Here is a 15,967-nt window from a genome sequence, read left to right on the forward strand (position 1 = left end):
TTTACATTGTCTTTCAAGCTACTTATATTTAATATATTATAATTCCAATAAGCAGATGTTTCATGTGAATTAAGGATTGGTCTTTTAAAACCATTTGTAATTAATTGCATTAAACAGGTTTGTGTTCGTACTAACGTACACATAAATAAATGGCAAATAGGCAGCTCTTGGATTTGTTTTGCAGCTACCTTGTGTCATATGACATAAGCCTGGGGTAAACACTACCTACTGAGCTATTTGGACTTAGAGATGTTTAACCTTCAAAAACTTTAATGACTCAAAACTACGGAAAACTCGTAATTTGTATACGGTAACTTGATCTCATATGTAAAATACATAAACATAGCAAATTAATATGAGGTAATTAATTACTAGGTAATTACAAAGAGCTATTTATAAGGTAAAGTTTTATAATATTTTGACACAGTGTTTAGGAGTTTAAATGCACACCAAACAAAGAACCGCAATTTGATATGGGTGTGAAACAAATACATGTTGTAGGTATGTAGGTATGTATGCAAGTACATGATTTAAGGTGAAGATGTGGAACATACGCGCATGTGACACATGAACAAAAGTGTGTGTTCGTATCGGTCTACCAAAAAGAGAGCCAATTACAATTTTAAAGATTGCGATTAAGTGTAGTTTACTTGTGTTTAATTATTGATTGTCTGTTTGAAAACGCCACATCACCTGATAGGACGTTCTATATTACTATTTATATTGTAAACATGCAATTGTGTAAATGAAACTCGTCTTTATGGCGACATATAAGCTGTAATCATGCCTTCATGTGATGAGCGAAGACGGCTGGGTTTATGCAAAAAGTGTTCGCATAATGTACACATCTGCAGTTAAAACAGGAACGTCTATCTGGTCATGCGTCTGAACGAATGTACAGCTGTTGTATAAAATGCATTACTATTGAACGATAGAAATACAATGTCTGGTTATTGCAAAATTATATCCAGTAACGCATTTTCTCGATTGTTTTCGATCAGTCATTATCTGTTTAAATGGTTGTAATTGCTATGAAAAAAGTATTCACACGTTCACTTTAATAAACAAGTACAACTAGAAATAATCATTATAAACATCCTTATGATATGTTAACAATATGTTTTGAGTCAAAACGACAACCTTATGCCGTGACAACAGGGCAGGCAATGGGAGATAACACAAGTCACATTTCGAATTTATGTCAGTATTTGTTCCCTATTAGAGGAAATGTCGATATAGTGTTTCGTCCGTCAAGGTAATGTGCCAATAAGTTTAATGCACAACAAACCACAATATGTTATTTAAAAAATGAATAAACTGACTGGAATCAAACCGAGTTAAACCGCATGGTGGTTTTACTTCTTAAATGCCACAATTATTACGTCACCCGGTAAAATATAAGCATTGCATTTGCAATATGTATGCGTCCGCACGTCGATACGTATGGACGTACACAAGTCACGAAGCTTGTGCGTATACGCCTCTGTTACTCGGCGCATCACGCTCAAACTTTCACAAATACATGTTGATTGTAAAGAAAGGAAAGTTTGCTGAACCGAGTGTTGGCATAAATATTCCATTTGTTTGTTTGTGGATCTTACTCAAACGTTCACATTTTAATATCAGTATCCCTTTCAATTCAGTATTTACAACACTTTCATTAAGTGTAATTTTTCTTATAAAGATGTGCCACACTTTGGGTCTCAGTAATAAGTAGTGAACGCATGCGCATAACCAATGTTATAGTCATAAACGTGTCATATTTCGAAATGGGTTGACAGCGTTTCAATTCGGGAAGAAAGAGTAAAGAATAATAGTTAAATTAGCAATTCCTGTTTCTGATTTGTTTAGTAATTAATATTAACTCATACAATCGTATTACCTTTTGCTGAATTATGGTCCGTTTCCTGTTTTTGTTCATTAAAATATATAGTCCCCAATAATATGTTTTCAAATCTTCTTTAGCTGCGTTGTAGATTTCTTTAAAATTGTTAACAGGTAATATGTAGATGGAAGACGAAAGGTTTGCTACGGCGTTTTTTGTGGCCGTTTGTCTGTTTTGCTTCATTATTTTATATATTGCCCTCAATATTCTCTGCACAGGACTTCGTGTGAACTACTTTCCAGATTTCGCTGAAGCTTTAACAGTTGCATGACCTTTCTTAGCAGATAATTGTATGGAACGGAATTTGTGTTGCAACCAGTTTTGCCTAATTATGGCCCTTCGTCTATCTATTTAAGGGATAATAAAGTGTGTGTACTTCACTCTTTGATTATTGATTGCGTTTGTTCAAACTTGACAGTTAAATAACATTAATGCTCAGATTATCTTAAAGAAATCAATGGTTGCTGCGACCACTTTTGACAGAACTGTTGCCCTATGTCATTTCGTCTTCTGAAGAATATAGAGTGGCTTTGTCTGTGTCCAAAATGTCTCATCGGGCCATAATTGCATGTGACACATGTATACTTAGTAATTATTATTAAGGTTCTTACTTGCAAGTTTATGATATATGTAAATAGACACGACTCGACAGTGTTTCCGTGAATAGGGTGTTTTTAAAAATACAGTTTTTGAAGTATGCTTTCTTTCATCACGTGACTTTATTTTCTATGACGACAATCGAATTATCTCAAAGGCCCATTATATTGAGTAATCTCAAGGTGACCTTGTTTGTTTTTTTGCAATGTCTATTTAAAAAAATCAATAGCAAAACAACTAAATTCACAATTAAAGAAGGGTGTTTTCATAAAGCGTATTATTAAACAATATTCATTTGCTGAGTAAACGTGCGTGTACACATACGTCATATATCCAATATTAAAAGTAGATTGTTTAAAAAATAGCCATAACAAAAACGTGTTCATTGCATTAAGTAAGCATTCATTACGCAATAAAAGTTTCGATGATTCATTATTTAAAATATATTGATATTTTGTATACGGAAACCAATTAGAAGCTCGTATTAGCGCGCAAATACACACAAAGTGATTCGATTACTAAAACTCGACATTAGTCTATGTATTATATACAGCACTCCATACAATTTAAACACTATATATTCATTAACATATCTCGTGGCCCTTTCGGTTGTGACCTTACATTACTGACCCAAAAACAGATTTGACATTTTAAATAAACTTACGTTGAACGGACAAAACCCTATTGAAACCATATCCTGCACATCCCTGTAAACATGGGCTTAATTAGACTAAAATGCTCGTCAACGTATTAAAACACGAACGATTCCACCAATGTAATCTTACTGTAATCCTGTCAATTACATTGACATTTGAGTTGGATTTGCTTTAGAAGGTCGTTTTTGAGTTGTTATTACTTGAACAATGTGGACTATGGGAAAATATTGTAACGCAAGTCGTGGTGTAATTAAGATAAATAATTTATAAAACGGGAATTATAATTATGATGTTACTCACTCAATGTTTAGTGCTGCTAAATTGTATATGGTTGATTGTATCCTGTAGTTTATTTAATCTTATACACGGCGTGTCATACCGTATTCTAATCTAATACGGGCGTTCAGTATTGCGTAACATCTGCCCTTCAATCTCTAGGCAGCGGACATTTAAAGATACTCAATAACACAGCATGATGCGTTGAAAAAAAAAAATCGTGCCTGTGTAATAATGTTTTAATTGTTGTATCTTGTGCGCTTCGAAAAATCGGTATAGCTGAAACCCATAATGACTCCACAATAAATGAAGACAAAATATTAAACTTTAGAAAAAACTATTTCAGCAAACTTTTGAAAACCACATTCTGTTTGTCTCGCGTATTAGTATATACGACTTGGATTTAACCTGTTATTTAAGAAACATACAGCCGTGTCCAAAAGTTGATTGGTCATTATACTTCTGTTTGTGTTTTTTTTTCCCGATAAGTCAACTAAAAAAAGTATTATTTACGCATGCATGTAAATGATTTCGGAATCAATAATTCTTGCTGTTTGGTCAAAATGTTTAAATGACAAATACTCTCCTTTTGAAGCAACACCTTTGTTTTCAATTGATAATTGACATTCATATTCACTATTCCTACTAGACAGTATTTATAATATACTATTTGTATCTTAAGGGTGTTATAACATTGACGGTGATTGGTATCGATGTCAATATCGTACAATTAACAATGAACTAACACAAACAAAAAACAGTGTAATTACCGGAATGCGATAGTGTGATACTTTAATTTGTTTAATAACAGCGGTACATGCACCAACTTATAAGTCCTTAAGGGCTTAAGTCACATTTGCAGAGATCGCACCCGTTCGTATCTTTCATAAATTTCGGAGGGCTTCCACAGTCCAACAAGCATTGCATCTGGGGACAGGCCGTTGTAACAGCGGGTATGGGGATCGTCGTGAATGTCGGAGGTGCCATAACTATTGTACTTCCGGTTGTGGCTGAGCTTCCGTGTGGTGACGTATTTCCTGGCGTTGCAGCTGAAGTAGTAGCAGCTGTTGTTGCTGCTGAACTACCTGAAGCAGTAGAAGTTGTTGCTGCTGAAGTAACTGCAGTACTAGAAGCTGTTGCTGCTGCTGAACTACCCGTAGTAGTAGCAGCTGCTGTAACTGCTGAACTACCTGAAGTAGTAGAAGTTATTGCGACTAAAGTAACTGTAGTAGGAGAAGCTGTTGTTGCTGCTGAACTACCTGAAGTAGTAGAAGTTGTTGCTGGTAAAGTTACTGAAGTAGTAGAAGCTGTTGTTGCTGCGGAACTACCTGAAGTAGTAGACGTTGTTGCTGCTGAAGAAACTGTAGTTGTAGATGTTGTTCTTGCTGCTGAACTACCGGTAGTAGTTGAAGTTGTTGTTGCCGATAAACTACCTTTAGCAGTAGTCATAGAGGTAGATGGTGTTGTTGGTGATGTTTCGGAACTTGCTAAAATGGCCGACTGTTGCCTTGTTGTCTTTGCTGCAGTAATTGTGGAAGTTGTCGGCGAAGTAGATTTCGTAGTTATTGGTGTAGGTGTTGTTGGTCTTGTTGTTGTTTGTTTCGTTGTTAATGGAGTAGGGGTAGTGGGTCGTGTTGTTGATTGTGTTGTTGTTGACCGAGTACTTGTTTGCGTTGTTGTTGGGGTTGTCAATGGTGTAGTTGTTGTTACGACTATAACTCATAAATAAATTGGTGAATATGTATAATGTTCGCAATTTTTTTGTCCCAAACTACTTTACTCACCACCCATGGTTAAGTCTCAGCTTTAAAAAAAGTCTACAAATATATTAAACTATAAATGTGTCATCATATCAGTTGCTTTTCAGAAAAGACAATAAATCTGTAGATTAAAATAAACGTGAGACTGATTGGGAATTAAAAAAGGAATGACGTCTTTTTAGCAAGAATACTTCTGATGTTACCATACAAAGAGTTTGAACAGTGGTTTACGTACTTGATCCCTGACAAAGCAAGCATCCATTCCGATCTACGTGGCAATCTGTCATCGGCATGCTGACGGGTGGACAGCCGTTTGTATTCGAAATCGGTCGGTTATGGTTTCCTGTTAATTAATGATTTTTTGGTAGAAATGGATGAAACACTGTCTAGATTCCATGACGCGGGAAGGGCATGCATGAATAAGCAATGGTTAGATGTTTGAAGTTGCATTAATGTTTAAAATCTCGTATGTACATCATTTCACAACATGTCAAAAGTTAATTACATGCTTAACTTAAAAAACACTGCGTTGGCTGGTGTATTAATGTCGTATTTATCCCATATGAAGATGCTAAACAAATGCTTTATAAAAAAATAAAGTGATATTCATCTTATAGTAATATGACAAATACTAATAAAATGACCATTATCAATACATGAATTGGTATTATTGCGTTTTCATTAAGTTTAAAATCAAAATAAATTGCGTGAGTATTCATTTTAGCAAACATGTATTCTTTAAAAGCAATCATTTGTCTATCTACCTGCGCTGGAGCATATAGCGCAATTATTATCATCATATGTTATCTTCGTGGCATCTGGACAGGACGGCAATGGGGGACATACTGCAAAGATACACCAAAGAATTGAAATCTAAATGAGGTAACAATTCACGTTAAGATACTGTCACAATTTCACAAACACAGGTTCTTTATAAATGATGTTAACATTTCCGGCAATGTTAACAGGTGAACAGTTTAAGCATAATTGTATTAAATTTGATATGGTATACAAATACAACATAAAATGAATACAATTATTTAAAAAAAAGACCACAACACTGATACCACGATTGGTTCACGGTTCTGATTCTCTAGGTAGAAAGTTCTCTACAAAGCTAAGTTATACTTAAATAGTGAAGACCTGGGAGATAACTTTATATCTCAAAATCAATGCACGTGTTTGATATGCGGAACAAAATACTTTCCCTATCGCTGCAGTACAAAAGCACAATATTTCAAATAATTTTACAAAGGTGCACAATTTATTATAATTAAGAAAATTTTATAAGACGGAAATCGTTCAGGCATGATGTATATGGAATACAGTATTAACAAGTTGAGAGAAAACTCAATTTATGGGTGCCTTTGGCATGATTTTAAGAGCTCTTTTACTTTTAAATATGTTATAAACGTTTTGTACTGTGCTGTACAGGCGAATGGTCACATGATTCAAGTAAAAGACTAGCGGATATTAACACAACTTGCCCTCTTGATAATGTAAATTTCTTATTTCTGTATTTAAAAACCAAAGATTCGGTAGAATACGGAATAATAATTATTATAAATCTACTTGGTTATTTATTAATATGTTATGTATTTTACCAAGATCATGGTTTCCCGCTGAAGATGATCCACTTCCTTGTGCGGACGAAGAACTGCTGGGCGCTGGTGTTTGCACAGATTTGGAAGTACTTGACGGATGTGTAGGACTGGTGGGGCTGTTAGTTGAATACGACGACGGGATATTAGAAGAGGATTGAGTCTGCGCGGTACTGGCCGCGCCATATGTGCTTGTTGGATTGAAATGTATATCAGGATTCATACCAGGATGGAAATTACCGAATGGGCTGTGGGCAGTGGTCGTGGCAAGGCTGCTGGTCGCTGAACCTACAAATAATAAATCACCTTTTTATAAACATCCACTTTTGAAATATAATAACTGCTTGTATTGTTAAATTCGCAGCTTATTGAACTCGATCAACAAACAGTGCTGTATCACAAATGATTTTATAACATTGTTCACATGATTTTACTTCTAGTACAAGTTTTGTTAATCTTACTTACAGAGTTATTGACGTTCTCAATTAGCAATTTACAAAACAGGAGCATAAGCGAGGATACGGTTTAACTAATTTAAAACATCTTTATATCGGAAACATACAATAATGTCGACTAACACATAGTGCTCTTGAACAAGTTGACCCTGGACAGCAATTGTCCCATTTATTCAAATAGTTAGAGATTTGACTTAATAATTCTGAATCCATCTGTGCATGAGGTTTCATGCAAAATAAATGAACATTTATAAAAAAGATCAACAGTATTTATCAACAAATCAATGGAGTTTGTTGCAGACATAATACACACTAAACACTGCGAATATAGCCTTATATGGAACACTTTAAAGCATATAACAACAAACACGATATCATTTCTATAATCATACATGGTAATCACCAGTCTGCACGAAAATATCACATACCTGAAGCTGATGGGCAGGAGGCCGGGCATGTAAAACAACCATTTGCGTACTGAGAACATCTGCAGAACGGGTCAAAGTTGGCACAGAAACGGCGGGCTGGTCGGGCGTCTTGGAAATGAGTGATTATATTTTTCCGTGCAATTGTGTGATGTTTAACAGTAATAAAGTAATACAATAAATACTATTGGACAAGACAATGTTGGAATTTACATAAAATACGCAATTTACCAAATATGTCGCAACAAATAATCGTGACTGCTTTGTACATTTTCGAAAACAATAATCTCTGTTATCCTTATTTTGTAATCACTATAATCCCAGACTAAATGCCACATTGTAAATACGTATGCATGTTTATGCTGTTAAAAAATGAACGCAACACGGGAAAAATATGTTTTATATAGACTTATTCAGAACAATCGTAATCTAACCTTATAAGAGAAACATATTTCTGTATGTGAAATATAGGAATCCTAGTTGTTTTAAACTATAACCGTAATAGAAAAGTACAGTGTCTGAGTCACAACTGAATATAAAACAACAAGTACATTCAATTCAGGCTCAAATGAAGTATTTCATTAATTAACAATATAATCGTTTTATGAAGCATTAATTGTGCCCTTATAATATAGCTTTTACTTACATATTCCATGAAAGCACTCCAACAATAAAATATAAAGGACAAATCCTGTTTTCATGTTTAATGAGTTTCCGTTTAAAAGAAATTATACTCAATTTTATACAAACAATTACAAAAAGGTTTCTTTTTGTTGTTTTCTGTTTGTTTGTTTTCGTAAAAGTTAAGCTAATAAAGGAACTATATATAAAAGTAGAAATATTTAACGAATGTAAAAGGCATGTAAGCTATTCAACAAAAACACAAAGTTATGACAATGACCGATAATAACGCGAATTAAATATGACCTCCTCGATAGCAGTCTGTCCTTTTATCAGCTTTTAGGTGACTTCAATTCTTTGAAGTAAAATAATCAATGGCTCTGTTGTTCAACTGTGAATGAACATGTACTATTGTTTTCAATATTCTTACAGCTACTCACAAATATGTGTAACGTTGATTGTCTAATTTTCTGTATGAAACCAACATGTCTGTAGAACTTACCAGCATATCAGTTTGATTTGAATTTTGATGCTATGATATTAATAATATATCGTTACTTATATGTAATTGTTAAGTGAATGAATCGTGATAAAGTGCGCGGTTGTGTAGTTCCTAAATCCCAATATTGTGCTCTGATTTGATTTGCAATTACCGTTTTTAGGCTGGGGTTTCGGTGGTATTTATTTGTGTTTGTAATTTGCGTTGTCCTGTTTTTTATTCAAATGGAATGAAGAACAATTATTGCATATAAACACCTCGTAGTCATAATAATTTTCACGAAATTTTGCATTTCGAGCCTCGATTTGTTATATAATAATTAAACAGTAAATTGAATGTATTTTGCTCATTAAACAAAACTTATTAAACAGAACATATTTGAAGCGTGTACATCCAACAGAGATCACTTGGATCTTTGTTAAAATTGTGTTGCACATAATTTTATTCTGATGTGTTTCTTGTTCGGGGAATTTTCTATATCGAAGCTGCATTCAACAAACATGGCCATTACCATATCACTTCCGATATGTTGGCTTTCTTTTATATTAAATTACGTTACTATCCTCACTTGAATGTGTCTAATTACAGTAATACCATACAAAAACCATTTAAACAGAAGTACGGAGTTCGTCGGGTGTCAGTCCTGTGAATACTGTTTAGCACAATATGATAAACAACGTTTGGTCGTTTACGCATTTCTCTTTGTTTCGGTAATTTTCTCACGACTTAAACTCATATGTCCATACTCGCACATACATAGCAATACAAAATGGTAATCCTAGTTATATAAAAGTAAAGTTTTTGTTAAATATTATTATCGCTCTCAAATAACGGTCAGGAAATTCAGACTAATGTGACACCTTTATGATGAACATAATATTTACTCAAGAGTTCTATCACGTAGTGCCGGCGATAATCCAGAAATGCAATTCATACATATTGATTCAACTAAACTAGGTACTTAACCATGCAAGTAAGAACGCACCTCGCGTTATCGTTCGACTCCCGCTCCGTAGACAAACGTCCAAACTGCTACCAAAATGATACATTTCAAAAATATTGAATTTGTTGATGTATGCTTTGTGTTTTGGTTTTTGGGGTTTTCTGTGTTTAACATAACTGGTCACGTGCGTTGAAAAAAAATCTAAATAACATATGTGTTTGCTTGTGAAGGTTCCATAAATGTAATATTTCTTGTTTTCAATGTAATAGACATATTAATAGGTTATCGGTTGTGAGATTACGCGGCAGCTGTTACGCAATAAGGCCACGCCTATCAAAATACATTGCACAGCTCGATATGCGCGAACGAAAAATAGCGATCAAGTTTTAAAAGAAAAATTGCAATCTTTATTAAGTGTATAAGACTAAAAATCACTATATTTAATAACCCGATCCGAAATATATACTCAAAATGACATAATATACCTATTTTAGCAGTATGGCTTTGCTTGCATCGCTTTTTGCCACGTTTTCTACATGATAAATGCTCGTGCAATAAGGTGTGTAAAAACGTATGCTGATCTAATGTTGACCTTATTTGTATATCTCGTGTTCCGCGTATTGTTATTGTTACCACCATAATTATGGACAAGGTCGTCGCCTGTCTCGCATAGTATCAGTAAATGGTCGGGTCATGATAATTATTCGTCTCAGATGATATGATATCAATAATTGGTGTTTCTGTTTCAAAATTATTTTCTTTTTCGCGCAATATCGAGTATGTCGAAAACATTTAAGTCTGGCGACGATATCATATTTATTGAACTATGCATTGCATTGTATAAGCATATAATACACTTTACTTTTAACAATGTAATGTTGTTGTATGTGAAGTACCGCACAGATAAATATGATTAAATACACATATTGTAAAGCTGATATAGTTATCGATATTAGAAATGAGTACTATAATATAGTAAGTTCTTTATCAAACATTGCATTAACGTTTTGTAGTTTAGAAAGCAAACCAAACACTTTTGTTCATCGTTTCAAATAAAATAGTCCAATTTACGAATATTGTGTGCCTGTTGTTATTACCGTGACATGCAACTTATTTAAATATGAAAATGGGCATATACGAGTAACTAGCTACGTGTGCAATACTTTATGCTAATGCAAATATGTATTTCCATTTTTATGAAGATCCGCGCTCGACATTAAAGCGACTGTTATTCCTTTAGTTCAAGACTCGTATCTACGTATTATTAATTTTGCCATCAACTTCGAAATACATAGATATAATATTATTTCTTTAAACAACATTAGGTTTTCATACTGTTCATGTGTAAGATACCTACGAAACATGCATTTAGGTTAGTTGCTTTTCCCGCCACTTGACTTTTGCCAACATATGAAATAATATTTTTAAATTAAATATGTCTAATATTTTATTGTCAAGCTGGTATGTCCATGTAGTTGTTTATTACAGTTGATGAATATCGCGTGAACAGTAGTGCGATCGAAAAGATCCAAACATAGTTAGTTACATATACATCGCAAATTTTAGTAATATTTTTAACAGCAGCCATGACGTCCATTAAAGTATATGTAATTAAATGTACACTAACTGTAAAATGCGCAACAAACACTTTAAAAGCAACCTATTGCGGATGTAAAAAGAACAATAATAAACAACAAAATTAAAATGAACAAGAAGATATGATACAAATCAAATATTTGGTTGTGCCATTTCCAATTTGTTCAATTCAATTAAAAAGTTCACTAAAAAGCTGAGCGTGCTTCAATTAACTTAGGTTGACGCATTACTCCGTCTTAGACATATATTTTTTGTTACGATAAATAAAACTGATCTACCTTAATTTCATATAATAACACGTTAACATGTCAAACAGAAAAAGGGATTTCAAATGATAGGGACGGAACATTGGTCATTTCATTATAATGCTTCTAAGGTATTTATATATATATTCTTTAAATTATTCTCCTTTGACGACCAGCCATTAATTGTATATCTCTATAAAATACCATGGATTGAAATGTTATATGATGTATAAACTGTATAAAATGTAAAATGGTAGCATCATACTGAGAACACCAATAAGATTCACTTAAATGTTATTCTACAAATTAAAATGTAGTATTAATCATATTTATAACTTAAAAGCAGCGATCAATTTCAAATCTTATTTAATAACTGAAAGGCATGCATTTGATTAGTGTGTGCATGTATAAAACGCTCTTAAACTTTACGAGAAATTGATCTTTGAGTTGTGCTGTTAAATACCTAGGAGCACACATCCAATTGAGATCTTATGAGCAATGTCCCCTAGTTACTGCTGAACACATCAGATTCATCCATAACCTCTGTTTCCAATAGGTCAATTATATGATTGTCTGGATGTGTATAAAACAATTACAATGTATCAATAATTCATATCGACACATTTCGCGTTAATATAAACGCCGCCTAAAAAAGGTGTACCCGTTTTTGTAAAACATTATAAAACAATAATGATTTAAGGCTTATTTCATAAAGAAAAACTGCATATTCGCCTGTGCTATCATATAGTTGTAGCATAATTTGAATATGTCCCTTAACTTGAGTTGAAAACTTCGCCACAGCTATAAAGCAGACCTATGTGTAACATGGTCTTCCGTTGCATAACTATGATTTTAAATTTTCACTCGCTCTCAAAATGCCGGGATGACTTTAAAAAAATTATAGTTAACGATGGTTTTAAACAAGAAACATAAGTTTGACTTAAAACATAGGCTCATGACTTAAAACACAGATAATTAGTCAATTTGCCGTGATGTTTGCCTTTGAAGTTGTAAATTTTGTTTGTTTTGATAAATTATGTATATCAAAACGAAACATTATACTTCGCGCTGTATCGTAATATTTATTCCTTGATGAAACAAAATATGTTATGTGATGTTATAGCAACGATATGATGAGTGTCATTCAAGGCAAAATAATTTCTTTTTTTTAATTATTATTACTGTTATTATTATTATTTTATTTTTTTAATAATATTATAATTATTTTTAGTATTGTAATAATAATTATAATAATAGTAATTATTATTATTTTTATTATTATTATTATCAGCAATAGAAGATGGAGTAGTTGGTGTTGTTGTAGCAGTACTTATAGTAGTAGTAGTAGTAATAGTAATAGTAGTATTAGTAGTAGTAGAAAAAAGTAGTAGTAGAAGTAGTAGTTGAAGTAATAGTAGTAGTAGTAGAAGTAGTAGTAGTAGTAGTAGTAGTAGTAGCAGTAGTAGTAGTAGTAGTAGTAGTAGTAGTAGTAGTAGTAGTAGTAGTAGTAGTAGTAGCAGCAGAAGTAGTAGCAGCAGTTTAACTGTAGTGAAAGTAGTAGAAGTAGTAGTAGTAGTAGTAGTAGTAGTTGTGATTGTTGATGTTGTAGTAGTAGTAAAAGAAGAAGTAGTAGAAGTAGTAGTAGTAGTAGTCGTAGTAATAGTAGTAGAAGTAGTAGTAGTAGTAGTAGTAGTAGTAGTAGAAGTAGTAGTAGTCGTAGTAGTAGTAGTAGTAGTAGTAGTAGTAGTAGTAGTAGTAGTAGTAGTAGTAGTAGTAGTAGTAGTAGTAGTAGTAGTAGTAGTAGTAGTAGTAGTAGTAGTAGTAGTAGTAGTAGTAGTAGTAGTAGTAGTAGTAGTAGTAGTAGTAGTAGTTGTAGTAGTAGTAGTATTAGTATTAGTAGTAGTAGTAATAGTAGTAGTCATCATGATCATCATGATCATGATCATCATGATCATGATTATCATTATGATCCTCCTCCTTCTACGCCTCCTCTTCCTCCTCCATCTCCTCCTCCTCACCACCATCATCACCATCATCATTATCATCATCAACATCATCACCTTATCATCATCATCATCATCACATTCATCATCATCATCATCATCATCATCATTACCATAACAATCATAAATGATCATCATCAGCAGCAGCAGCAACAGCAGAAAAATTGTTATCATCATTATAACAACGGCCTTATTTTGAACACCGATAACAATATTGGAAGGCGTTTTTTATTTTATTTAAACAATCTATATTTGTTAGATATTTAGATTCTTTTAAGTCATATTTCTTAAATTATTTCATTTGATTACACATATTTTTTATAATGATGCATGTTTCCTCTATGTTGTTCTTTCATTTTGGCGTTGTCTAAAGACGAACATATGTAAACGAGCCACAACGACAAATGAATATACCCGCTTAAAACCAATACATGAAGGCACCTGTCGTGTTTGCCTTGTTTATGCATTGGCGACTTTTAAATCCGCCAACACTAAATAACGCCAAATCAGAAACGCCACCACACCTAGTTTGTACCTAGAAGAACACAAACATGTCAACTGAATTTATTGTACTTGTGCCAGCGTGTTTACTCTGATTTGTTAATATGCTGTGTTGGTGGGTTTAGAGGTCGACAACACGCGGTGATGCCAGAATGACAAAACTTAGCGCCGAGACGACACTACGGACACATGCCGTTTTTGTATTTCGCCATTCAAAAACTACCAACGTCAAACTTCACATAACATTACTTTTTGATATTTAAAATTAATTAAAATCAATTTATATAAAGTAACTTACATCACATGTTTTAATATTTATAAAAGCACGTAAAGCCGTAATTTACATACACCAAAACTTAAATGTATTTTGCTTACATTTCCCATATGTATACATCCTAATTATGAATGTTTTGGTGGTAAAGTTTAATGGAAATTCCAAAGATGCAGAAACCGTATCGATGGTATTCGCGTAAATACAGTTTAGTGTAGCCTAGCTTTAAATGATATAATTTAGGTTTAAACATAAAACAGGGTATGGCACGATGGACTATTTCACAAACTCTTATCAATTTCCGGTGTTTATGATCCTGATCCAGCCATTGATACTGTAAGCTACCTTACATGTAAGATACAATTGCTCATCTCTATGCGCTCAATTGTAAATTTGAGTTTGAGTCCAGCAACAAACTCTTAGAAGGAAGACGGAGACGGTTTAACGTTTTACATAATGCATCTTTATTCAGACAAGCATTAAATATTATATAATACAATAATATCTCTAAACTGTTAGAGTTGACTTAAAAAGGATGGACGTTTGGTGAACAGTTGCTCTGCTTTAAGGTTGTCAATATCATAAATAGTACTGATATTTTATGAAATACTATAAACGTTCGTTTTACTTAAATACCGGTAGTTAGTATGTACAAACAAATTCTGATTATTACTTCAAATTCGTGAAATGAAAATGTTTTATGAAGTATTACTGTTTGTTTCTTACTTTTTGGAAGGGTTTTCAATTGATCGAACAGTGATGTTTGTTGTTAGCAACTGTTGCCAAAACTGTGCGGAGAACCTCCTTTTATACCCTTCGGATGCTGCAGATTTGGCTGCAGCCAAAGATTCAGCTGCAGCCAATCACAATCCTGCAGCATCCTGCACCATGTATGGAAGTAATGCGGTTACATGTAAACAAGAACATACTTCTAATAATAATAAATCGACAATCATCATAAATATCACATCTTAATCAAAGAAGGCAATACGTTTGATGACTTGAAACAATAGACACCTTTAAATATGCATGTATAACAATACAATATTAAATGCTGCAGCATGAAATCTTAAGAAATTCTTACGCATTCAGCGTCTCAAATAGTTCCCTGCAAACTATTATGTTTTAACAGTTAATATAAATGAAGAGTTTGCAAGTTATAATAAATATCATCTTTTTATATAAATAGAGGAGTGAATATTATAATTTTACAGCCTATTTTAAAGTCAAATGCATGCAATAACACTCCACCATATTCCTACGTATGACGTCATCAATATACATTGCTGCAACGATTTTGACAGTGCAGGAATTTCGAATATGTTGGATTATTCTCACAACAAACAACATATAATGGACTAAACACAAGGTAAATACAAATATATAAATATATTAGATCTTGGAGAACATTATCTTGCTAAATGCAGTGCACTGTATAGACAAAATGTGAACAACAAAAATAATGTGCACCGATATTCGGATGAGGAATGAATTCGGATGATATTTACATGTTATACATGAAATATACATTACAATACTAACACCCTTCTCGCACTTCGTGAAATGTATCGAAACCCAACAAGCCGCGTTCGCCATCGAGGATTGATCTCGGAACCACTACCGATCGGGCAAG

The 15,967-nt window shown here is 33.3% G+C and overlaps 1 protein-coding gene across 2 annotated transcripts in view; it reads right to left on the reverse strand.

Moving 5' to 3' along the window:
• Nucleotides 1–4,189: 4,189 nt before the first annotated feature.
• Nucleotides 4,190–15,967, reverse strand: part of LOC127840886 (mucin-5AC-like) — a 451,267-nt gene continuing 439,489 nt past the window's right edge. The window contains exons 1-6 of one of the 2 annotated variants that reach the window (XM_052369343.1): nt 8,302–8,576; nt 7,659–7,766; nt 6,779–7,063; nt 5,939–6,019; nt 5,410–5,517; nt 4,190–5,126 (exon numbers count right to left, since the gene is read on the reverse strand). In XM_052369343.1, coding sequence (XP_052225303.1) covers nt 4,252–5,126; nt 5,410–5,517; nt 5,939–6,019; nt 6,779–7,063; nt 7,659–7,766; nt 8,302–8,356 — 1,512 coding nt within the window. In that variant the 5' untranslated portion in view covers nt 8,357–8,576 and the 3' untranslated portion in view covers nt 4,190–4,251. Of the gene's footprint in view, nt 5,127–5,409; nt 5,518–5,938; nt 6,020–6,778; nt 7,064–7,658; nt 7,767–8,301; nt 8,577–15,967 lie in introns of those variants that run through there. The other variant, XM_052369351.1, reaches the window with a different exon arrangement.

The sequence above is a fragment of the Dreissena polymorpha genome, chromosome 1, assembly GCF_020536995.1.
Source record: "Dreissena polymorpha isolate Duluth1 chromosome 1, UMN_Dpol_1.0, whole genome shotgun sequence".
Classification (NCBI taxonomy): Eukaryota; Metazoa; Mollusca; class Bivalvia; order Myida; family Dreissenidae; genus Dreissena; species Dreissena polymorpha.